Source organism: Oreochromis niloticus, linkage group LG6, assembly GCF_001858045.2.
Source record: "Oreochromis niloticus isolate F11D_XX linkage group LG6, O_niloticus_UMD_NMBU, whole genome shotgun sequence".
Classification (NCBI taxonomy): Eukaryota; Metazoa; Chordata; class Actinopteri; order Cichliformes; family Cichlidae; genus Oreochromis; species Oreochromis niloticus.
The window spans coordinates 2,318,342-2,344,146 of NC_031971.2; the positions used below are offsets into that span (position 1 = coordinate 2,318,342).

Below are 25,805 nucleotides of genomic sequence, written 5' to 3' on the forward strand. Positions count from 1 at the left end.
GTCTGACAAAGTCAGTGCCTCATATAAAACAAAAATAAGTAAACGTGGCTTTAAACAAAATAATTTAGTGTGTTATATGCAAATCTGTTTAAGACACAACCATTTGCTTATATTACATCTGATGTGGGTACATTTGTGTTTTCAGTGACATATTACTGAAATACTAATTTCATGAAAAATAGTACAAATTACTAATTCATTCTCTCTGTAAATTAAATGCCGTATTATCCACGATTTAAAAAGAGTCCCATTTTCAAGCATTTCCAGTAGTAACACAGCTGAAGACAGCATTAAGTTCCTTCTTTTAGCAATCAGTTGTGTTGGCACTGTATGAATATGGTCAAACATGCACAGCAGTAAGTGTGCCTACATGTATGTATGGATGTGAATGTGCCTCTAGCCCCTAAACTTCAATCATTTGCAATGCATAAAACAAATACCAGCAGGGGACAGGTTGTTCTATGTCTGTCTTTAAATCACACACATCAAGTATCTGGAGTCGTATTTTGTCTGGACAAGATTTAATGTTTTACCTCAAATATGAACACTCTTACACACCAGTTATTTTTAGAGTTTGAAGAAGAAGAAGCCGGTGTAATAAGTCAGCTCAAAATAACACGAACCTAACAACCACATATCCTAAGGTTAACTTTAACTGAAGCCTGAGCTTTGCTTAACAGAAAATGATAACCTTGCAGGAATCTAAACCTAACCTTTTCTGGTTCTTACAAGTTTTTATACACAAAGAAGTGTTGCACGTGACCTCGGAGCCTTTGTACACTCACTGTCCTGTTGTATTTTTTATTGTCACTCCCATTATCATGGTCTTGCCCTTCTCTCATTTATTCTTAATGCTTATTATTATTTGCGGAAAGCTTGCTGCACGATTATAAACCTTGAGAACGTGGAGCAAAGTGGTTAGATTCTTCATTGCTCCTACCTGATCCCCATCAGGTTTTTCATAGCTGTGTTTATTAAGTATTTGTTGGGTTTTTGGTTTCTATTAGTCTTTAGTCATTTGCAGGACAAGTTTAGGGAAGAAGCCTGAATCTGACAACCCAGTGTGTGTCTGGTTCATGATTGGTTCACGTATCTCTGAAAAAAAATTATATTTTTTTAAAGGTATGTTAAAATTTATGAATAATAATTTTAAAATCTGCTGAATTAAGAGGCTTACTTTTTAAGTTATTAAATACTTTTTCATACTCCATCTACTCTATGTTATACGCCTGCTAAGGTGGTAACTCATCTGTTACTTTGATAAATCACTTAATGTCATTTACTTGGTAATGCTAGCTGTGTTTTCACACAAAGCACAGGTTGTGACTGATCTCAGTGCATTTAGCTGTGCATGTGCAATTCACCAGAAAAACGCCTGCTGGCATCTCAGCTTTGCACAGCTTCAGTCATTGTTAATGGGAGATGGACACAGAGAACGCTAGCGTAACATAAGAATTCATGATAGCAAGTCTGAGATTAAAGGAGAGAGATCGCTTTACTTTCATATGTTTTAATTTTGACAAGAGGAGCATTGCTTGTCTCGCTTGTTCTGAGGGAATGCCACAAGTTTCTCCCTTGGTTGAAACTTGTCAGGAAAATAAAGACACATCCTTGGAACAAGTTCTCAGTGCATTTTGACTTTCATAGCATAAGAACACAGAAAAAAACAACAATAAAGATTTCATAATTTAAACATTGGTGTCAAATTTCTGAGTGAGTGATAATGATCTAAAGAAGAGAATGAGTTGGACAGAAAACAAAACCAGTATCTTTTGACTGTTTTACAATACTCACACTGTGGTAAAAAAAAAAAAAAAAAAAAAAAAAAAATCAAACCCTTATTTAAACCATAGAAAATGTGTTGTCTTGTTGCTATGCTTACATTAAGTGAACATTGTGATACTTCACCTTTAGCTGCAGCTACATTCTGGCTGTTGGCACTCACTGTTAGAAGCTACGAGCACAGAGTGAGTATTGTGTGGGGAATAAAAGGAGAAGATGGGAGAGCAGAGAGAGACAGGACAGGAAGCACACTACAGGAGAGAACCAGAGTTTAATCATTGCTAATAATTAAATATAGTACTGGCATGAAAACAAAGAGGTAAGTGAAGAAGAAGTGCTCCGCGCATCATAGGGAGCCCCCCAGCACCCGAAGCATAACTTAAAGGATTTAAGCAAAACTTAAAGGTAGAATGAGTATCTGTATCCACAATCAATCTATGTCCTCCCCATTGTAGCGTTACCTTACAAATCCATCAATAACAGCTCAGACACTGTACAGCTAGATAGTATAAATAGAAAGCAAAATAAAACTTGAGACTACTGAGTCCTACTCTTCATTGCACTCTAATCTATTCTCACTGATCTCTGAAAGCATGGGACTGCTTTTGCAGGGGTTGTGGTATTACTGTAAAACAGAATTACACTACATGTGATTAATGTCACAGAACGAAGTGGAAGACTTATTTTGTTCAGGAAATAAAACTAAACTGTAGTAGTTGGGCTAAACTCATGCACTGTTCAGGACACAGTTTTATGAATGCCCCAGAATCATATTTATACTCTGTTATTACTGTTATTTACAGAGTTCTGGCATTCCACCCCTGTTCAGGAGACAAATCCCCAAAAGACCCAATAATACTCCTCTTTTCTTGGCTAACATTATCTCCTTCTACACTTGATTTGAGCTATTTCTCTGCTAATGGCCATCCATCTCCATCACCACCAAGCCACTGCTATGACACATTTTCTTAAATCACACACTTACCTTCAACTAAATTTAAGTAACTAAAGATACTGAAGATATGCATGTTTATTAGCTGTTACTAACAATCAACTGTATTGCAATTTGCAATATTTAAAATTTACAACAGCAGCCCTCCTGCAAGAACAGTATTTTCACACATTCATTTTAAACTACATGTGGTTGTAGAGTGTCTCAAATTTTCTTTCATTAATATAATTAGAAAATCTTTCCGACTTGCAGCGGGAATCTTCTGTTTGACTTCAGCGTTGCCACAGTAGTATTATAGCTTCCATAACTTCTGTTTGTTACAGATTGTTACATGGCATCGTTTAGTGTTCATGTGTACTGACTCTTATGCCTCAGGATGAGAACCCAATGGTTAAATTATAGTTCGGAGGGTTTTGAGACATATTTAGGCTTAATCAGCAAAGCAGTTTCAAAAACACTGTCTACAACTGATCTACTTAGCCATAGTATCCATACAGCTGATCAATGTTTGCATGAAGCCTACTGTTTATACCATGGGCTCAAATGCTTAACAATTAATATTCTTATTAAACTGATGGTATGTTTGATACTGTGTTAGCTCCCTTTTAATTTCGTGTGTCACTACCAACAAGAGTGAGCCAGGCTTCATCCTGCAGCTGAGAGATGAGCAGCGCTTAGCTGAATGGAATCAGCAGAATTACCCTGACATCTGAAAACAGACTGAAGATGAAGCTTTTCCTTCTCTTCCTCCATCAGTCAGTAGTCCCTTTCAATCAGTGCAGTATCTTTGTGGCTCTACTTCAAATCTCCTCCTCTGCAGTGACTGGGTTTTAAAGAAATTAGGTTCTTTCACATGTGTAAGTCAACATTAATTTTTGGTAGCACAGTGTCTCTCGCAGTGGAGTGACAATTTTATTTCTTCTTCTGATCGTTCCAGTAAGATTAAGCTGTCGTATTCCTCGTAAGATGTGAAAAATTGTTCAAATCCATTTCTGTGGTGATCCATACTTTTAGACACGAAGCCGATTCTTATTTTTTCAGTGCAGTACGGTCAGCTGACAGTTGAAGCTACGCAGCAACATGGCCGATCAGGTATATGTTATCGTAGAGGTGGCCTACGAAATCATCCGAAACATTGTGTGCTGCTCGTCGTGTGTTCCTGATAAACTCCCTCTTGGACATTTTGTTTTTCACGTGTGGGCTGGTGAGGTCGATGGAGAGCAAAATAAGGCTGTAGCACAGCACATACACAGCATCTGCAAAGAGAAGGCACCAGATTGGAATTAGAGAGAGGAAAAGAAAGTGGAAAAAAACTAAATAGCTCTAGAGCATTCTTGATTGCTGTTTCCAAGACTTTCCAGAGGGGATGGGTGTTTAGAGTACCAATGCCATGTAAAGGCATGCTTCAGAAAGGCAGTAATCCATCCCTCTCTAGTCTTGGGCTTCGAAGTGTTAGACTAATTCTGCTACAATTCCTAACCACACAAGCAGTTCAGACGAGTTAGCAATAATCCAGAGAGGCATTAATTTCTCTATGTTCTGCTGACATTAACAAAGCCTTTGGTAAATGCACAGACCATTAACAATGCTGAGGCCAGGGAAAGAATAAAACGTTCTGATATCCTCATAATGTGGCAGTGAATGAGGTTGTCATGTCACGTCTGCATACTACAGTTTGTTGTTACTACAGCAGAACGATGAAAATCACACTCCCTCGACATTTCTGAATCCTAAAAACTGAAGTTTCCAGTTTTACTGTTATTATCATTTATCTATTTCAGAATACAAATGCAAGACGGGTCGCTGTCAATGACAATATCAGTTTAACAGTTCTGGCAAAAACATTGAAAAATATCCACGAATGTTAGAATCTTAGTGTTTGCTGGGCATCTCTTTTAATGATAGCACCACAGGAAAAGTTTTACAGTGAGTTGTATGTGAGAGTGGACATTATGAAAGGACTTGGACTGGCAAGGCAGAGAGATTATTAAGATGGAAAAGATGTCCAGCAGATTAAGGATAGTAGTGGCTATGTGCTAACAGTGTGTTGAGTAGATAAAAGGAGTACTTTAAGGAGTTGATGAACACAGAAAATGAGAGAGAGGAGGGCGGATGGAGGACAGAGTGAATGAGAAAGTGCATAGGACAAAATCAGGGCCCCTATGTACTGTACTGGTACAGTTTTTCAAAAACAAGAGTGATGTACAGAGGGATAAAGCTGTTGAGCCATCTTCATGCCAAGAAAGAGCACTACAGATGCAATAAAGATGTTCTTTGAGGAAGTCAAATGGAGCTCCACTGTGTCTTTGTGGATCTAAAGAAAGCATATGATAGTAAGGAAGTGAGACAGTAGTGAGGTGTGCGGTTGGAGTGACAGATGGATTCCAGGTGGTTGTGGAATTAAATTGGGCATGGTGATGGACAAGTTGGCAAATAAGGTCAGGCAGGAGTCTCCATGGACTTTGATGTTTGCAGATGACATTATGATCTGTAGTGAGAGTATGGAGCAGGTGAAAAAGAGCTTGCAACAGTGGAGCTATGCTCTGGAGAGAAGAGGAATGAAAGTCAGCAGGAGCAAGACAGAATACACTTGTGTGTATGAGAGGCAGACAGGTGCTAAGGTGAACACACAGAGCAGAAAGAGTGAAAGGGGATGAATTTAAATATGTGGGGTCAACCGTTTAAAGCAACGCACTGTGCACAAGAAAGGTAACAAGTGCACGCAGGGTAGAGTGGGTGGAGATAGATGTCAGGGTGATTTGTGACAAAAGGACAACAAGAGTGAAAAGGAAGGTTTACAAGATGATAGTGAGACCTGCTATGATGAATGGTTTGGAGATGAATTCAGAGAAGCAAGGATGAGTTTTGGACATGTTTAGAGAGGGGATAGTGGACATTAGACAAAGGATGTTGAATTTGGAGCTGTCAGGCATGAAGAAAATAGGATGCCCACAGAGGAGAGGACATGCAGGGGCTTGGCTGGACAAAGGAGGATGCTAGGGATACGGTGAAATGATCCTATATGACAACCCCTAAAGGAAGCAGCTGAAGAGGAAGAAGACTTAGACAGTTAATTCGTTTTTCACTCTTCTATCAAAGAGCAGTCTCGAGGCCCAGATAAACTGGTGACACTTAAGTTAACTCCTGTACTTAGAGCAGGAACACTAAGTACTAACCAGGACTGAGGCCTAGCTCTCGAACAAGCCCAGGGTTACAGGTACAAAACCTGTGGCTGAACTTGGTAATAAGGGTTTCCAGATATTCTCCTCTCTCCTCAGGCGCATGGATGTGTCTGAAGAAATCCCGCAGAGCATTGGGGAGAAACTGGTTACTGAAGTTATGGAGCTTCACCAATTCATCCAGGACATCCCGTCTGCCCACACAGAAACATACAGTCACACAAACTAAATCACGTGATAAGAAGTCATTTTCACAGAATAGCATATAGATACTATCTTTATTTATTTAACCTTTATTATACAGCTAGTCCCATTGAGATTCAATCTGTCATTTACAAGAGAGACTTGTTCCAGACAAACATATTAAAATATCTATAATAACATGAAAATACATTAATAGTTAGCAGTAAAGGCATGCTTTGAGACTTCATATTTATATATTTGGGGATAGTTAGGACCATATGTATTTGGACACAATAGGTAAACATTATTAAACCTATTTAATATTACCTTATTGTTAGGGCTGTTTTTGTTGTGCATCTGCACTTTATTGTTGTCAATGTCTACGCATGGGACAGTGTGAAACGTAATTTCAATTCCTTTGTATGGCAAGTACATTTGAAGAAATTGACAAATAAAGTTTTCTTCTCTTCTTCTTCTTCTCTTCCCTCTGAGCACCATCACACTGGATTGTAAACTAATCTATTATGATGTGACTGTCTCTAAATATTCATGGACCTATGAACTGCAAATGTCAATCTTTCAGCTTAACAAACTGTTGTGAATGTCAAGTGAAGAGTGGTGTTGGTGGTGTGTGTGTGTGTGTGTGTGGTATATGTGTGTGTCTGTATGTATATATGTGTGTGTGTGTGTGTGTGTATCTGTATGTGTGTGTGTGTGTGTGTGTGTGTGTGTGTGTATATATTAACCTCTCATCCAGATAAATCCTTAGCATCTTCCAGTTGAGCCGTCTGGTGTAGAAAATAAACTTTGCCAGCTCAGTGGGGTGATCCACTAGTATACCTTTGGACATGAAATAACTGATACCCTACAAACACAAACACAAAGAGGAAAATGATGCTCTGAAATAGCAAAGACTTGTAGGACTAAAGTTAGAATCTAGACACTGACTCAGCGACTCAGGGAAGGGGGACGTTTGCGTCTCAGGGTCAGACACAGAGAGCCCGCCAAACAGAAACATAGCTCTAAAACAAATGCTTCCCAAGAGAAAACTACAAGTTCTAGCCGACAAATTCTTTTACTGTGAGCAGCAGCACCTTCCAATCTACAAAACACTCAATTTTCATGCAGCATTTATTATATGGGCGTGGTGACAGTGTAAAGCCAGCTTGCCCCTCTGCTTGACTGTGAGGATGGTATTCTCTGGGTCATACTTTTTTATTATTTATTATTATTATTTATTATTGTTGTATTATTATTGTACACCCTCTACCTTACAATATAAACTGCCTAGAGGTGACTGATGTTGTGGTTTGCTACAATATAAATAAAACTGAATTAAATTGAAAGGTCACTGGCAAACTTATTACGGGCTAGCACATGTGCCTTTTTGAACAGGGGAACCTTTGAGGCGTCGTAAGTAACATTTTAAGTAATTACAGCGCACTGTGTTACCAGTGGTGTTCTTGGTGACTGTGGCCCTAACTACTTTCAGATCCATGACAAACTGCTGTAGTGTAGTTTTGGGTCGAACCACAACTTTTGTCATGATCATCCTCTCTCCATGAGGTAAGCTCTTGCAATGAAGCTCCATACCAAAGGTGACTGATGGTCATTTTATATTTTTGATATGTCCTAACAATCGCACCAACAGTTGTCACCTTCTCAATGAGCTTTTTGCTGATGGGCTTGTAGCCCAGTGTAGGGCTTGTGCAAGTCTACAATCTTATCCATGACATCCTCTGACTAGGGATGAACATTGAGAAGTAGTGCAATTCCTTGGAATCGTTAGTCTGCCTGCCTATCGATTCTGCTTATCGGTTCTTGCACTCTCACTACAATTAGCCGATTTCAGTTCGTGTGTTGGGGAAAGGAAAATAGTGGCCCAGTTTATAGTGTAGATACGGACATTACTTTTATTTTTTAATCGCACAAAGGGACAAGAGCGCGATGGTAAAGTGGAGACTACTAGAGGACAGAAACAACTGTGCAACGTTGCTAACACAACATGTACCTGCACAGACAGCATGCTAAAGCTAAGCTAGCCAAGAACCCACGATGACACTAAAGTTGAGTAAATGCTGACCCCAGCCCAGCACCGTCATTTGCGCTGCTTAACTACAAGAGTTAAAAAACTGATGAGCAGTCAGGCTGCTAGTTTATTTTGTTATGTTAGCAATCTCCCACTCTAGCTGGTTGATCAACCAAAGACCTAAACAGAGTTTTCATTCATTTGAAAGCCTGATGCTTAGCCTTGTCCACCCTTGTTGGAAAACAAACTCAATTTTAACCATTCGAGAAAAAATTACCCATAATCATCTCAGAGATGCAACATTATCTACAGCTACTTTCAGCACCATTGATATTTATTTAGAGATTTTTCTTTCTGAGTTAACTTCAATAATTAATTCCTCCAAACCATCAACATGTCTTTCAGACCCCATTCCTACAAGACTGCTCAAAGAAATACTACCATTAATTAATGCTTCAGTCTTAAATATGATCAACATATCGACCAAACTGGCTATGTACCACAGGACTTCAAGCTGGCAGTAGTTAAAAAGCTATCACTTTAGCCAATTATAGGTCAGTCTCCTTTCATATCAAAAATCCTTGAAAGAGTAGTTGTCAAACAGCTAACAGATCATCTGCAGAGGAATGGCTTATTTGAAGAGTTTCAGTCAGGTTTCAGAGCTCATCACAGCACAGAAACAGCTTTAGTGAAGGTTACAAATGATCTTCTTATGGCCTCTGACAGTGGACTCATCTCTGTGCTTGTCCTGCTAGACCTCAGTGCTGCGTTTGATACTGTTGACCATAATATCCTATTAGCGCGATTAGAACATGCTGTAGGTATTACAGGTACTGCACTGCAGTGGTTTGTATCATATCTAACTAATAGACTCCAATTTGTGCATGTAAATGGAGAGTCCTCTTCACACACTAAGGTTAATTATGGAGTTCCACGGGTTTCAGTGCTAGGACCAATTCTGTTTACATTATACATGCTTCCCTTAGGCATTATAATCATAAGGCATAACATACATTTTCACCGCTATGCAGATGACACCCAACTCTATCTGTCCATGAAGCCAGATAACACACACCAATTAGCTAAAGACATAAAGACCTGGATGGCCGCTAACTTTCTGCTTCTTAATTCAGATCAAACTGAGGTTATTGTACTCGGCCCTGAAAATCTTAGAAACATGGTATCTAACCAGATTCTTACTCTGGATGGCATTACCTTGGCCTCCAGTAATGCTGTGAGGAACCTTGGAGTCATTTTTGACCAGGACATGTCCTTCAATTCACATATTAAACAAATATATAGGACTGCTTTCTTCCATTTGTACAACATCTCTAAAATTAGAAATATCCTGTCTCAGAGTGACGCTGAAAAACTAGTTCATGCATTTATTAGTAAAAGCTAAACGCTTCTTGAAAAGCCTTCAATTGATCCAAAATGTTCTAGCGGGAGTACTGACAGGGACCAGAAAGAGAGATATATAGTTGTCCTATATTGGCTTCCCTTCACACAGACGGTATTCATTTATTTGTAAGTGAGCAAACCTACAAATTCAGCAGGGATCAAATACTTATTTCCTCCAGTGTATAATAGTATCAACTGTTATCACTGAAGGTTTCGACAACAGACTGCAGGTGCCCCAAATCCAGATGTGTGCATCAACCAATATTGACCCTTTGACTAAATCATTAGGTCAGGTAAAGGACGGGGATTAAGTTATTTTGTTCTTACACTGAAATCCTGGAAAAATTAACATATTGGCTGACAGGGGATTTGATGGAAACAAAAGAAATATTCACAGTTGGTGCATCTCTACTACAGATCCTGGGTGTAACTTTATATATTACCTCCTGTGGGTTAGCATTGAATGTCAGGCTGCCTTCATCTAGCTGTAGGTATAGTCTTCTATATGAGAAACCAGCAGGTAGCCTTCTGTTGTAGATGGAGCAGTGGCCCCAAGTGGACTTACATAGCCTGGTGGAATTGACATAGATTATAAAAAAGCAAACAACATAGAAATTTTTGAGCACTTCGAGTAAAAATGTAATTACCACAAGAAAAAAAAAACCAAAGTGAAGTTCCTTACCCCTGCCAAAGATATTCATCATTTCCCAGACCCTGCCACACACATCCAGCCAGGCACAGATCAGTAGCATTCAGGTATGACAGTATGGTGATGCCCAGTTCGGGTGGCAGCATCTCCAAGTCTATAAAACCATGTGGTTCCTTACCTACCAAAAAAAGGAGAGACAAAATAGACAGACGTATTTAGATTTAGTTTATTGCTTCCACTTGGATAGCTTAGTAAGATGAAAAGCACAGTGAAAGACGCTGCATATGGTTGTTTTAGAGCCAGCTACGGTGTTTTCACCCACTTTCTGCCTCACTTAGTGGACACCACATTCCAGTCGTAGATAATAAGATTCCATCTTGTTAAACATAAATTGGTTCAGAGAGGAAAGCACATATGTAAGATAAACAGTGTTGCCAACAGAACACAATAACATACACATACAGCTGAGATACACGTGTGAAGTATTTGTTGACTCATCTGTGTTAGGAAATAAGATTAAATCACTTTTTTCTCCACCTTGGCAGTCACGATCTGTAGTTGTAGCATTTTTCTGTATTTTGTTGCACTGTGTGCTTTTGGAACATATGAGCTGTGAAACTGATGAAGACATTTTCATAATTTGCTCTGTTTTTCGGTTTGCATACATTTTCTTAAGCTGCAGTGTGTTCAGGCCTTGGGGCCAACTAAGAGACCCCAGTACCAGGACTTCAAAATACAAACTGACTTGTAGCACTGTACTTCTACTTTGTTCTGATTGTAAGTACATGTTAAACAACTCATTTACTAAGCAGAACTCATGACCAAACAGCTATGCCTCTCACTAACTACACCCAAATTTCTTGGAAACCTTTGGACAGTATACAATCCTTTCCTACAATGGAATAGGTATAGCACACCAGCCTCACCTAATGGCAAGATCCAGGGTGAAACCCTGGATGGAGCCTTTCTGTGTGGATAATAATCAAGTTGGATGAAAGTATTTATCTCTTTCTTAGGTTTAACATCCTGCATATGAATCAAAAGTAATAGCCTATTAATTATAGCTATTCTGATTATGTACAAAATGTAAAAAGAAGCAACTAAACAGTGTTAAAGTAGAGATGAAACACTACATTAATAAAGGCATCGATTTAACATTATATGTCAAGTTGGATTTAAGAAATAAGTGTCTAAAGTTACATGTTTAGTACAGAGTATGACATCATTGGGTTGTTTGATTGCTGCCAACAGACTTTGATTAGTTTATGTTGGACCAACAAGCTGTAGTTACTGACACTGTTTGATTGTTTCTTGTTTAGTTAGGTTTATCAAGTGGTGCAATCAACTGACAGAGCAGATGTCTGCAAGATGCGATCAGCACGACTTTATTCAATAAAGCTGACCCTTTTTACAAACAGTTTACAACATAACAAGTTAGTACATGTGCATCACAAGTTTTTTACCCAAGCACGATCAGGAATTCTAACGTCACTCAGCATGTCCAGAGTTGGAACTGACTGATGTGTGGAATGGACAATGAAACAAACACACAAACAAAAATGGAGCCTCCAAGGACAGGGTGCTACATTTTTTGGAAACCTATTTCCTTGTTTTAGTTTAGAAATCCTTATCTCACATGATCTCACTGAGTGGATTATTTCATACTGAAAGTGAAAAGAAGTGAAGCCCAAATGTAAGTAAACGAGAATGAAGGACTTTTTTTCCCCCTGGGGACATGATCATAGAATTGTTAATACAGATTGCATCGTGTGTGTTTTTATGTTTATACCGCCACTGCGTGTTCTCAGCAGTTGATAGATGTCAGGCCGATAGCAGTGCTGTGGAGCTCTTTTCTGGGAACCTGCATCTCTCCCTGGGTAAAGAAGAAAATGTTTTTCTATTCAGTCACAGTCATTGAAATTCACCTCTAGGAGAAAAAAATAATCATTTTCTGATTCTAAGCTTCACCACTGGTTAATTTTTTCAGCGGATTTGGTAGAAAGTGCCAAAAATTGAAATTAAACCTGAATCGGAGAGGATAAATCCAGTTCACTGTCAGTTCAAATGACAGCATGTGTAATTACTGTACATGGCATAAGAAACTTGCAAATGTTTGAAGGACTCATTATTGCTTAATAATATATACAGATTTAGGAATAAATAAATATATGCTAAATATACGCTGATTTTAGGGCTGCCCAGTGGTGTGGTGGTTAGCACCATCACTTCACAGGAAGAAAGTCCTTGGTTTGAATCCACTAGCCAGGTGCTCTTTCTGTGTGGAGTAATTACTGAATTTAAATTGGCCGTGAGTGTGACTGGTTATCTGTCTGTGTTAGCCTTAACAGATTAGTGACATGTCCAGGGTGTGCCCCTGCTCTTTCCCTATTATAGCTGTGACAGCCTCCCCACCCCATGACCCTGGACTGAATAAGTGGAAGAAAATTGATATTTTTGATTCATTATCTTCACATATAAAACTAATACAAATAAGTAATTTAAATCTATATTATTCAGAAAACTTGTCTACATCTATAAATGACGCCACACCCTGGATTGCAGTCTAACACCGGGAATATTTATATACAACATTTCAGTTTCAAAATTTCAATTAAGTATAGACTTTTCATCATTTCCAAGTCAATTCTGTTTTCTGATCTGAAGCAGAGTACCTTGCTCCTGTCTTCCTCCCCCTCCTCTCTCAGCCAGTCGATCAGCTAGCTCTTCCTGAAGCTGCTGCTGTTGTCTGGGAGGCAGCCTCCACAGTGCCTGACCCATCTGTAACAGGAGAAAGACACTTAGATGATATAAAGGAATATACTACATTTCCACTTACCAGTGTGAAAAATACAGTAGTAGACTACATCTTTTTTTGTACAGACATGTTTCTTTCTTGCATACTTTGGCATGACATTAAATACATGATCAACGGATGTATACAGTGAGCACTGTTCGACAATGAAATATTTGACCATTTACTTTATGTGCAGGGATCTTGTCATACTTTTTTTTTTAGATCAAACCTAGATGACTGGTTATTAAAAAAATCGAGATTATAAAGGGGTTAAGACTGAAGTAAAGTAATGAGCCGTTGTGTCCCGTTTCCTGTATTAAAAAGCCTACGCAGCCATCAGAATCTGACAGCACTCTAACTGTGCTTCAGAACAAATAATGATCACCGACACAGGCCTACATTTAGCATACACCGCTGCTATTAATGTCAGCATCCACAGAGCACACTTGCTGCTAATTAGCTTCAAAATTGGCTTGTTCGGTACCTGCGTGCCAACAGCAAGGAGACAGCGGCTAGTCTAAAGGCCGGTCAAACGTCAGCTGTTTTACATAAACAACTTCCATTACACTGTTGTAAACATCAACGTTGGAAGTTCCAGCCAGCACGGTAGTTTGACTTGCAGACCCGCCTTCCCTTCAATACCATTGGCCACAAAATCACAGTAGCATTGAACCTCTTAATCCATTGGTTGAACTGTCTTTCACTCTTATGCCAGTCTTTCAAATCATCAAGTTAGCCTACCAAGATAGTTTAAGTGCATCGAGGACACAAATGCGTTCTCTTTATTGACATATTTAAGAACACAACCGTTTCGTCTGCAAAATATGAGTTCGTTACAGAAACGTAAGTGGCGCTACCTACCTGACTTCAGTGATTCCCCTGACAACCTGACCTGCGCACAATGACAGCTGGAAGAGCGAGTTCCTTATTATCAAAGGTATACTGTGGTAATTTCATTAAGCCAAGTACAGATTAAAAAAAGAACAACAGGTCCTCCGGTTCAGCAAAGCCCTTCAATGCAGGAGTCTACGAACTGAATTATGTTTTCGCTCTCTTCTTCCTGTCGGCCCTCCCACCTTTTCTATCGCGTCACAACTATAGACAAAATAGGTTGAACCGAAAGACAATTTAGCTTCCCCCGGTCTGTCTTTTTCAGTGAATTAGTGTTTACGTATTTAACATAAATGTGATTAATAAGCTTAAAAAAACCAACAAACAAAAGAAAAAACAAAAGCAGAACCAGCGTCTGCGTCACTGACGTCAACCTATTGCATGACGTAGACAACGCGCACAGACCCAAGAGCCAATCAGCCTGCTTTACAAGTCGAATCAGGGGAAATACCGCTATATATTAGATGACAGCAGTTAATGGTTATTTATTGGATAAATTTGAAAGCTCATAAAAAAGTCATCCTGTTAAGAAAGTGTTTTGGAAAAAAGAAAGGATTAAAAAAATTGTTTTGGGTGGATTGGTGAGAATTTTAAGTATATAGCAAAGAATTTAGTCAGACTTGTGGCCTCTAACGCCTACATGGGCATGGAAATACATTACTGTAGACATTATCAGATATTAAAATGAGAAGAAAGATAACAGATATTTGTTAAGAATTTTATAACAGAGTACAGATCAAGTACAGTGATTACTTGCAGATTTATACAGATCGATCAAAAGATCCAAAAACTGAAACAACTAGTGTAGCGGTAGTGGCTCCTGAATTATAAAATAAAATATCAAGATTTCAAAAAAGAACATAAATTTATTTTTTAGTATATGTGGGGTAGAATTATGTGCTATATTATTGACTTTAGCGTGGGTGGAATTACGAAATTAATATAATGTAGTGATTTATTGTCACCATTGTTGAGCATTGAAATATGAAGTACAACTAATCGCCAGAACATTCTGTATGAATGCTTATCATAAATTGTGTGAACAAAACAAAATTATAGTAATAATGTGGACTCATGTATGCATTTAGGGTAACAAAAAAGCAGATAAGCTGGCTAAGGAAGCTATTAAAAAAGTAGATATTTTAGTAGATATATTAGTTTGGAAAATAGTAAGAAATTATGGAAAATGGTGTGGGATAATGAGGTAAAAGGGAAACATTTATATACAGTATAAAATACAGTTGGAGTTACAAGACAGAGGGATAAGTAGGCAGGAGGGGATAATTATAAATAGAATAAGAACAGGTCATTGCTTTTTTGAATGGCACTCCTTTCAACATGGGGAAACATCTAACTGGTTTATGTAATTGGTGTAACGCTATAGAAACAATAGAACGTGTGCTTATTAGCTGCCGGAAGTAAGTCAATCAAAGAAGAATATTGAGTGTAGAAATGGGTAGAAACAGGGAATTCAAGTTTGAGAATGTGGTTGCTCAGTTAAATCATGATGAAGGGAAAGGAAAGATATTTCGTTTCTGAGAAGTACCGAACTCATCAAGAGCATATAAGGAAATGATGTAGCAGTACAGCCCAAGAGATGGCAGTAGTGAAACATTGTTGGATGCAAGCTGCCGTTAAAAACTAAGGAAGAAGAAGAAGAGGAGCCAATCTAGCGTCGCGTTGTTGACTACCCGGGAGAAACAAAACTAGCTAAAGTAAAACGAAAAGCTCCAGAAGAATGATTCATACGAGTTATATCTCTTTGTGAAAAAAAAGGATAAAGGAGTGTTAATGAAGCTTCGACTTTTTAAACATTTAATTCGGCTTCTTTAAATTTAGCGTTGTCACAACAGAGAAACTCCTTCTTACCTATTGGTATCAACTGGCTCTTCTTTCTTTTACATCTATTTAAAATGTTGTCTACTGGAGATGTTCAAGGTTATCTCCGTAAACTGGAAGCTCTCCTGCGAGTGATCAAGTACCCGGGATACATCGACTACAATGGGTAAGCGTCATCACCGCCAGTCCCTTGTTACTAAAGAGATCCAAACTAACAGTATTCGCGTTGTAATTTAATTTAACCCCCCCCCCAATTTTGATTAAAAACCATGGCTCTTAAGTTGTAGCATTTTTACTGCTAAAGGGTACAAAGCTCGTTCCCATTAGTACCTACTCGGCTCGACGCGACTCGTTTTCAATTACTATCTTTTTTTTCTTTTCTCTTTTTTTAAAAAGATCTTTATTTAAAGATTGGTACAATACAAAGTAAAATTTAACAGTATTGCATTAAAGGTTTTGTACTTACAGAAATTGTGTACCAGAAACAAACAAACAAACAAACAAACAAACGAACATTAGCCAGAACTTACAATACACATATGGAACGCCAGGACTGCCATAATGAATTAATTAAATACACCATTACGCTAGGAGGAGAAGTTTATCTAATTAAACCATAGAGTAAAGTGATTGAAGGATCTTCATTTTTTCACATACAACAATAGTTTTTATAGGTCTAGGGCAGGGGTCGGCAACCCGCGGCTCTTTAGTCCTTATAGTGCGGCTCCGCGTGGTTTGGGAAAATAAATTAGAAGTATTTCGCTTTAGTGTATTTTATTTATGTTAGTTCTTTTAAACTTGTAGTTCTAAATTGGAAGATTATTGTGATATTGAAATATAAATATAAAATTATATTCTTTTATTTTTTCCTCGCTCAATATAAGCGTCACACTCGCGGAAGCCGGTATTCCCGCCGAAACACCGTGCATTTATCGAGACTTTCAACCCCGGGTAGGCCAATTATGGATCTTCGGATCCACATTATGTCAGCAGCTGCACCGTGAACTATGTTAAAGACAAACACTGCTCACGCCTCACAGACGACAGATGACAGCTTACAGTCCTGCGTAAACTGACTTCGCACAGCACCGATTAGCAGACGCTGTGCACAGAGGTTCAGGAGCAGAAGTCCCATTGTAAACATACCACGGCAGACCCGACGATGTTTGCATGAACGCGCTTTTCACACGCGGTTGCTGTACGCATACAGCCGGCTGTAGCTTCGCAGCTCACAGCCCGACACACACCACCAACACAACAGCACAGATAGCGCAGACTTTAAGGCGGCGAGGCGTGATTGCGGGTGCCGCTCAGGTGCGTCCGCCTTCCCTGCAGCGGCGCTGCAGACCACGCCCCCGCCGCACCATTAACCAGGTAAAATACATATGTAGGCAGAATTTTGCAAATATCTATTTTCAATTTTTCAGCAGCATAGTGCTTTTTTTACCAATTATTTTTTAAAAGTCAGGTCAAGGCTCCAAAAGCCCAAAGGAGATATAAGGGTGGCGGCTCACAACAGTTTTTGTTTGCTACATGGATCATTTTAGTTCAGCTGGGTGTCTTTGCTTTTGTTATATTTCTTTAAGAGTTCAAAATGTGTTGATTACATAAATAAAATGTAATTTTCTCTGTAGCACTTCATGGATTTCATAAGCAGCACACCTTAGTTGTTCACACAAAGGTAAAAAAAACAATATATATACAGTGTTATCTTCATTTTAGATGTCAAAAAGTATTTGCGGCTCCCAGTGTTTTCTTTTGCGTGGAAACCGGGTCCAAGTGGCTCTTTGGGTGTAAAAGGTTGCAGACCCCTGGTCTAGGGTTAGCAGATTTCTTAACTGAATTAAGATATTGCAAAAACTCATATAAAAGGAGGGATGTCTTCCAAAACATTTGGATTTCTGAATATGAAATTTAGCCTTTAAGGTTAACAAGTTAATTATATATATGTTATCAATGTTGAATTGTCTTTGGTTTTTGTGGGGACCAAATAATACATATTTCCAAAATAGTGTAAAACCTTTAAATAAATTTTCTGAGATGAAGACAAGTAATCTCTGCCATAAGTTTTGTACAAAGGGACAAAACCAAAAAAGATGTATAGTAGAAGTAGAAGTCTTACAAAAGCTACAGTTTGCATCAATGTCTAACTTGAATTTGCTTTGAAGATAATCTTTAGATGGGTAAATTCTGTGTATTAACTTATAAGAAATGTCTTTAACTTTGTTGGTAATTAAAAACTGATTAGGTAGTTTCCAAACTTCGTTCCACATAATATCATCAGTCAACCAGTTCCAGAAAAAAATTACATATGGTAGCATGGTTATACTATTCTGAAATAAAGGCCTAATAGATTTATTGTTGTTTTTAGAATGCTTAGATAAGCATATCTTACCAACGACAGTTTGTATTGGAGATACCAATGGCATATGGTATGAACGGATATTAGGTTTATTCTTAAAAAGCATACAAACCCCTGATGGTATTGAGCCAAATACTTTAGTATAATTGTCATGATTTATAGCTAAATTGAGATGTAGACAACATTTTTCATAGGAGAGAAGCATACCATTTGATGTTTCCATTACATGTACCATCGAGTACAGCCTAATGTGCCTGGGGTCGTTATAGCAACGTGGTCGACCATCCCGTGACATCATTTGTATGTGACACGAACGCTAGAACAAAGGTGGATGTAATCAATATTGATATGAAGTACAATTAAGTATCCGTCCATCCATCCATCCATCCTCTTCAGCTAATCTTTTTCAGGGTCGCGGGGCGGCTGGAGCCTATCCCAGCTTCCATAGGGCGAGGCAGGGTACACCCTGGACAGGTCGCCAGTCTGTGGCAGGGCCAACACATAAAGACACACAACTATTTGCAATTACATTCACACCTATGGGCAATATAGAATTACCAATTAACCTAACCCTGCTAACTCCCGAAATACTGCGCAAACACGGGGAGAACATGCAAACTTCACGCAGAAAGGACCCAGTGAGATGATGGAATCGAACTCGGGACCTTCTTGCTGTGAGGCATGCCACCGTGCTGCCCTAATTAAGTCTATGATATAAAAATATTTTTTTGTATTTAATATATTTGTTATTCCAAATCAAAGATTTATGTAGGGAAAAATTGTGTTTTGTAAAGATGAAGCCAGCATGAAACTGAATTGGAATTTTGTTTGGGTGAGCAGGTAGAGCAGATCACCTACTAATCAGAAGGTTGGTGGTTTGATTGCTGTCTCCTCCAGTCTGCATGCCAAATATCCTTGGTCAGTATACTAATATCAAGTTTCACAACGATCCATCGGAGTATGAATGTGTGTGAATGTTAGATAGAAAGCACTTGTGTAGAATTAGAATAGAAAAAGTGTTTGTGGAAATGGCAGTGAATGAGGCAAGTTGTGTAAAGCGCTACATAAGAAGGAATTCTATCCCTCCAGTTTGTTTAAAAATAAGGTTTGGTATTAAATACCATAATCTATGTTTGTCTCTAATGACCCATTTGATCCAGTTCAGGTTGAATATCACATTTGATGCTGAAAATGAGATATTCCTCTCTCAGATTGATACTGACAAATATGAATGCCCAGATAAGGTAATTACTACTTCTTTGGCAGGAATACCTTCAATTTCTTTATGGATACAAGCTTCTTTGAGAGGGAACAGGACACATTTTTTTTTATTATTATTATGTAAAGTAAGACCTGATACTTCAGAGAAAGCATTAATACAGTTTGTTTTAAATCTGAAACTCATCTTTCAAGGAGATAGCTGTATCATCTGTTAATTTCCTGACCTGAGATCCCTTCAAATGCATCATTGTCTTCCCTTGCATGAAGCCTGATTAACACTCATCAATAGGGCTTTGGAGCGTGATGTCACTGGAGGTGGGCCACGCCCCCTTCCGCCATGACAGTAGGCTAGACACAGGATACAGCTTCAGCTATGGTTCGTACGTGTTGTGTTATCAGTTGCAACGTTTGATCACACGATCGTGAAGGCAAGAAGCTGGATAATGGGCTCTCTTTTCATCGTTTTTCAACCTGGAGGCAACGTGAGGGATCCCATGTATCCGATATTACTAAACAAAGACGTCAGGCTTGCATTGCAGCGGTGAGAGGAGCGGATCGAGTTCTGTGCAATCCTCAGCTTTTTGTTGGTTTGGTCTCCGCATCTTCTTTCCGGTGAGTTCTAAATTAATTCATATCACTATTAAAATGCTTTTAGTGTTATTTTCAATGTGCTGAGGTCATAGATAATGAGATAAAACATGCTAATGTGTGATGCTGCAGAACCACGTCATGTCATCATGTCGACTGAGTAGCTTATGATTTAGCATTATTGCAGGCAAACCAGCATATGAAATGGATGTAACAAATCCAGACTGGGCACCAACACTGCTCATGGGCCTCTAAAAACATACTAAATTGCTCTCATTGTACACTAATGCACACATAACTTCCAGATGAATCACACACCTGTCATGTGCACTAATTTTATCTTACAGGCTTTTATGCAGCTGCAGAGTCTGAAGGTGTGCCCCGTGCAGAAGTAATCGATGAAGATCTGACAGAAGAACAACAACAAAATTACAGTGTCATAGCTGTGGACAGCAGTTGTGTTGGACAAGTGGAGGTTGAGGTACCACCTGTAAATGTGGACAGTGGTGATCGGACAGACAGCATCACAGAAGCTAAAGGGCAGACGAAGCATTGTGTGTGCAATGAACAGGGCAGAGCAGAAATAAACACAACACTGCTTGATAAGATTGTTAAGGTTTGCTGTGTTTTGGTGAATATGTGCCCCAGTGTGGTTGTCAAACCAGCGCCAAATGAAACTTGCTCTTGTTGAGTATTCATAAAGCTGTTGTGTTGCATGTGTAGTTCATTGTAAATAATTGTACTTTGTGTGAAGTAGTTTCAATAAAACAGAAAAGAATAGTATACATGTTTGTTTTTTTTTATTCTTGATCTTATCACATGTACTTAGCAAGTACATAAAAATGAAATGCAAAATATTTACATGGCAACACACAGCTGGCATCAATCTTGAACCACAAAATGAAACACAGGCTATTTAGAGCAGCACATTGTTTGGAGAAGTATTTCCCAACAAGTTCAGGAAGACACACTTTAAGAAAGAAGTCTTGTGCTTGCTTTAAACGTGGTTCCCAGAAATCCACATCAGGGAAGATGCGTATGACAGAAGGTCTCTCTGTGTCCACACAACGAGGTCACAGTGCAGTTTCATTCAGTCGTTGTGAGTGCAGTACCTGAAACACACAAAAACCACTTTTAATAAAAGGTCTGTAATGAACCAAGGCTAATATAGATGGTTTGGCTGTACGTGCAAATCAAAAACTAACAAGGAAGTTGTTTAGAAAGTTATCATGTTCAAACCGACTTACCTTTGTCTTAACGACAACGTACAGTTGTCGCAGCGTGGAGGCATAAAGATGGACAAATCTTGCACCCAGCCGTTCGTGAATTGGATGTGGGCCTCCAGGGATTTATAATTCTTAAACTGGTTTGCTGTGTATGCGCTGACTCCACAGACAAGGTATGCAAAGATCGGGATAGGACAAAGGCGGTAGGTCGTCTGGGTTTCCACTCCGCTTCCTTATTTCATACGGGTCCACATTACCGATGCACGCAATTTTTTGAAAGTACCGTCTCTTGGCGTCTGGGCGCAATCGGTCGCGATACAGCCCTTTGTCTGTGGAGTCAGCGCATACACAGCAAACCAGTTTAAGAATTATGCTTATTATTATTAATAAGAACCTTCAGACTCTGCAGCTGCATAATAAAAGCCTGTAAGATAAAATTAGTGCACATGACAGGTGTGTGATTCATCTGGAAGTTATGTGTACATTAGTGTACAATGAGAGCAATTTAGTATGTTTTTAGAGGCCCATGAGCAGTGTTGGTGCCCAGTCTGGATTTGTTACATCCATTTCATATGCTGGTTTGCCTGCAATAATGCTAAATCATAAGCTACTCAGTCGACATGATGACATGACGTGGTTCTGCAGCATCACACATTAGCATGTTTTATCTCATTATCTATGACCTCAGCACATTGAAAATAACACTAAAAGCATTTTAATAGTGATATGAATTAATTTAGAACTCACCGGAAAGAAGATGCGGAGAACAAACCAACAAAAAGCTGAGGATTGCACAGAACTCGATCCGCTCGTCTCACCGCTGCAATGCAAGCCTGACGTCTTTGTTTAGTAATATCGGATACATGGGATCCCTCACGTTGCCTCCAGGATGAAAAACGATGAAAAGAGAGCCCATTATCCAGCTTCTTGCCTTCACGATCGTGTGATCAAACGTTGCAACTGATAACACAACACGCACGAACCATAGCTGAAGCTGTATCCTGTGTCTAGCCTACTGTCATGGCGGAAAGGGGGCGTGGCCCACCTCCAGTGACGTCAACTCCAAAGCCCTATGGTAGGAGGCGGAGTCGCGTCGTCCATGTTTTCTACAGTCAATGATAAGGACCATAAATGGCACCTGTTCAGAGACATGGTTACAAAGCGGATTTCAAACTCCAGGCTGTCAGTCACGCAGTAGAAGTTGGGAACAGAGCAGCTGTAAAATCTGTCTATGTTATTATGCTCAGCGTCTTTTAGTTCACATTTTGACTGCACAATTGTGAGCTCTTTGTTATGCACAAAACAACATAGTTTTCTTTTATTTATAGAGCATCATTATTTAATAAATGCTCATAATTTATTTTTGAGTAGTTTTTTTTCATGTACATCTATGCTGTATGTTAATAAAAGTGCCTGTGTGACATCTGGGACACAGCTTTGACTAAGAACTCTCTTTTTGTTCTTACTTTATGGCTTTAAAAAAATATCGAGATATATATCTTATATCGCCATCCAGCTAAAAAATATCGAGATATGAATTTTGGGTCATATCGCCCAGCTCTACATGCGGCTTTTAATCAGGAGTGTTCTGTAGTCCGGGATTAGGTTACATGCTTATTCTCATTGTAGGTTTATAGTGTGTGTGTGTGTGTGTGTGTGTGTGTGTGTGTGTGTGTGTGTGTGTGTGTGTGCGCGCGCTGATCCTTAAGGTGATTTTATTGTGATGTCTTCAGTATCTCTGTTACAATGTTACTGTTATGGTTGTGCTGCATGAAAAACATTGAGTGTCTATTGGGGGTAGTTAGTTACTAGAGCTGGAGGGTGAGTTATTCAGGAAAACTCTCAACAGCATTAACTGTTAATGTACCACCTTCATAAACCATGGTGAAGCAAAATGTGTTGTGCTAAAGACTCTACATGAAAGTTCAAATATATATTTTCAGTTCAGATACATATATAGTGTATCTTGTTACATAGGTATACATGTCATCCAAAAATCCACCACTGTAGTTAGCAAACCTGTGCACAGGGGTGGAAATTAAGAAAATTTTGCATCGGCCACTTTTTTGTGTGTAACATTTGCCTTAGTTACAAATACCCACAGAACAAACCCTTGTCGATGAACGAGACACTCTCATGACTCATCGTGTGACGCTGCTGACCAGCAAGTCTCATGACGTCACATTTTAGTATCTGCTCGGATTACATAGTGGCATTTAGATAGCAGAAACCCAGGTGCATTGCAAATTGAACATATTTTTTCTGTTCACATTTAAACCCACCACAGTGGCGTGTGCATTGTTCAAATTTACACCCCACTTCATAAATGTAGCCACATTTGGCCAGTGGGGGTGCTAGTTTCCACCCCTGCCTGTGCATCAAATGAATTTTAGGTCCAATGTTTTTGGGGGTTTTTGGTTTTGTTTTTTGCCCTTTTCTTCTAATATACTCCACCCAATACCGAGAAATATCTCTGCACCTTCCAGATTTTTCCAGTATGTTTTTTAATTCAGCACTTTGGTCCTTGGCAGGTTGTTCACAATTTTGGCAAGTGATTGGCTGCTCTTTGTGAAGACTGAAACATTAATTTTTGCTATTTAAGGCCATGCAGACCAAGTGTCAACCTCACACAGGGGGTTCCACTTAAGCAGAAATCGTGAATTGGTATCAGTATCAGAGCACATGTGTGCATTCAGCGGCTTTGGCAGCACCACCCATCATTTCACATTTCTTGGAATCATTTGTAAGAAATAGTAAGAAAATGCTTGGCTTGTTCTACATGATTAAGTATGTGTGAATGTATGTTAAAAAAATGTAATAACAAAACAACCAAAACCCTGTAATATCCCATAATACTACATTTATCATTTTGCGAAGATGTGGTTTGATTACTAGGATTGCATCATTGCATGAATTTGTATATATTCTGTAAGTATTTATGTTGAATGTAAATCTGCACATAATACAGATGGTTGTACCTCTATCAAGTCTGTGTAAATACATATCAGATATATAATGGCATAAAAAAAAAAAAGAACAAAATTTAAATTTGAAATGAATGTTCTGAATGACCTGATTCTGAAAAGCAAAGAATGTGTAATGGTTAAAAAAAAAAGTCAGCATAGCAGATGGATTTTTGTATCTGCTCTAATGCTTTGACTACTGTTGTCTGTTACTCTACCAGGCTGTCCAAAGGAGATCCATCAGCTTTTCTGCCAATACTGAGTTTCACCCTCACCTCCTTCTCTCCACCTTTTGCTGAGCAACTGATGGCAGCTGGTTTAGAGCTGACAGGCAAAACTGACCTCCGCTTTACAGAGACTGTTTATAAGGTAACAAATTCATGTGTTTAGAGTGTTGTCTTTTTGCTAATGTGCAAAAACTATTATACTGCTTGAGCCACCCCTTGTTTCTTTGTGCTTCAAAAGTGTTGAGGCCTGTGCCCTTGGGTTAGATGCCTCTGTCAGGACTGTGCTAGACACAATTTAAGTTTGTTTCTTTGTTTCTCTTACATGTTGACAAAACACTGATTCATCCCTCAAGTTAGGACGCTTTTTATGCTCGAGTGATTTACAGGTTAGTGTTAAGAGGCTTAACAAAGAAAAAACATTCTTCTGAAAAAGGTCAGATACAAGGACTTGAGTGAAAATGAATGAAAAAGCAGCCAATGTTCAAAGAAAAAGACTTTCAGAAGGCCTCAAGAACTATTACTCAAGACCACTGTTAAGAAATGAAAAGAAGCTTATTGGAATAAAAAATAAGAAAGAAATGAAGGATTGCTTAAGACTTTTGCAGAGCACTATATGACAACCGTTCAAAGATGGTATTCGCCTAAAAGTATTGACCTACCATTACCAAGAACATGGGAGAGTGTCTTTTTGTGTTATTCCATGTGATGCCTGTTTCTGTAATTAAAAATTCATTCAAGGATGCAACAACAGTAATAAATGATGCACACAAACAGACTTAAACACGTAAGAAATAGTATTGTTTGGTATAGGGAATGAAAAGCATGAGGAACTCACCCACATTAATTACAACACAGAACATTTATCTGGTTCATGTAAACTTTGTTGTTTGTTTCCAAATCCTAGCATGCTTCATTCATTGAGTAATGTTAAGTTCACTAATCACACAGTTAGCCTTTTGTTGTGTGAGGAAAGCAAGTATTAGTGAAAGAAAAAAGTAAATCTATAGAAATGCTAAATATCAGGAAAAAATATATAGATAAGAACAACTCTTATAATTTCATTGCACTGAAGCGTAGATCTGATGATGGCAGAGAGCGCTGCAGCAAGCAGGAGACTAAACACTGATGCAAAACTGTCTCTCACTGTAGCTGGGTATTTGTAATGATAATGTGAGATACATTTAAAATAATAAAACATAGTTTTTCAAAGATATATTTTCAGTAGTTTTTACCTCTCAGTAGTTAAAGGCTGGTGGGGTGTTGTCGTCATCCTTCAATTTGATACCACAGGTGTGTCTACCAAAAACCTTGGACAAGTTTGAATGTCAGTGATGTCTACCTCAAGGTCAGAGGTCAAGTTTTCTGAAAATCTTGTGAATGAGATAACTTGAGAACAGGGTGATGTAGGGTTTTGAAATTGATACTGTAGGTGTATTTACGAGGATGCTGAGGGGTACCACTGGTCACTGCCAGTATTGTCCATATTTGTAGATATTATTATACTTTCGCTTTAAGGAAG

General features: G+C 38.7%; 2 protein-coding genes and 1 long non-coding RNA gene across 6 annotated transcripts in view; 1 reads left to right on the forward strand and 2 right to left on the reverse strand.

Moving 5' to 3' along the window:
- Nucleotides 1-1,498: 1,498 nt before the first annotated feature.
- fbxo8 (F-box protein 8) lies at nucleotides 1,499-14,145 on the reverse strand. 2 transcript variants are annotated; one of them, XM_019360457.2, is made up of 8 exons: nucleotides 13,831-14,145; nucleotides 12,848-12,953; nucleotides 11,965-12,048; nucleotides 10,209-10,353; nucleotides 9,970-10,096; nucleotides 6,843-6,961; nucleotides 5,911-6,107; nucleotides 1,499-3,990 (listed from the first exon to the last, which is right to left on the reverse strand). In XM_019360457.2, exons 2-8 carry the CDS (start codon nucleotides 12,951-12,953, stop codon nucleotides 3,803-3,805), a joined length of 966 nt encoding a protein of 321 aa, XP_019216002.1. In that variant the 5' UTR covers nucleotides 13,831-14,145; the 3' UTR covers nucleotides 1,499-3,802. The 2 variants fall into 2 exon arrangements, with proteins under 2 accessions (XP_019216002.1, XP_013131562.1); XM_013276108.3 differs by lacking the exon at nucleotides 13,831-14,145 and adding an exon at nucleotides 13,454-13,609.
- A 1,320-nt stretch (nucleotides 14,146-15,465) lies between these two features.
- Nucleotides 15,466-25,805, forward strand: part of dctd (dCMP deaminase) — a 31,293-nt gene continuing 20,953 nt past the window's right edge. The window contains exons 1-3 of one of the 3 annotated variants that reach the window (XR_003220458.1): nucleotides 15,466-15,865; nucleotides 24,281-24,428; nucleotides 24,640-24,672. Coding sequence is in view for 1 of the 3 variants with exons in the window: in XM_003452767.5 (XP_003452815.2) it covers nucleotides 15,774-15,865; nucleotides 24,281-24,428; nucleotides 24,640-24,672 (273 nt within the window). In the remaining 2 variants the exon portion in view is untranslated. The remainder of the gene's footprint in view (nucleotides 15,866-24,280; nucleotides 24,429-24,639; nucleotides 24,673-25,805) is intronic. The other 2 variants (XM_003452767.5, XR_003220459.1) reach the window with 2 other exon arrangements.
- On the reverse strand, nucleotides 20,920-21,893 carry LOC109202633 (uncharacterized). Its single transcript, XR_002062585.2, has 3 exons — nucleotides 21,844-21,893; nucleotides 21,118-21,425; nucleotides 20,920-20,982 (listed from the first exon to the last, which is right to left on the reverse strand). It is a non-coding gene; the product is annotated as an uncharacterized LOC109202633 (long non-coding RNA).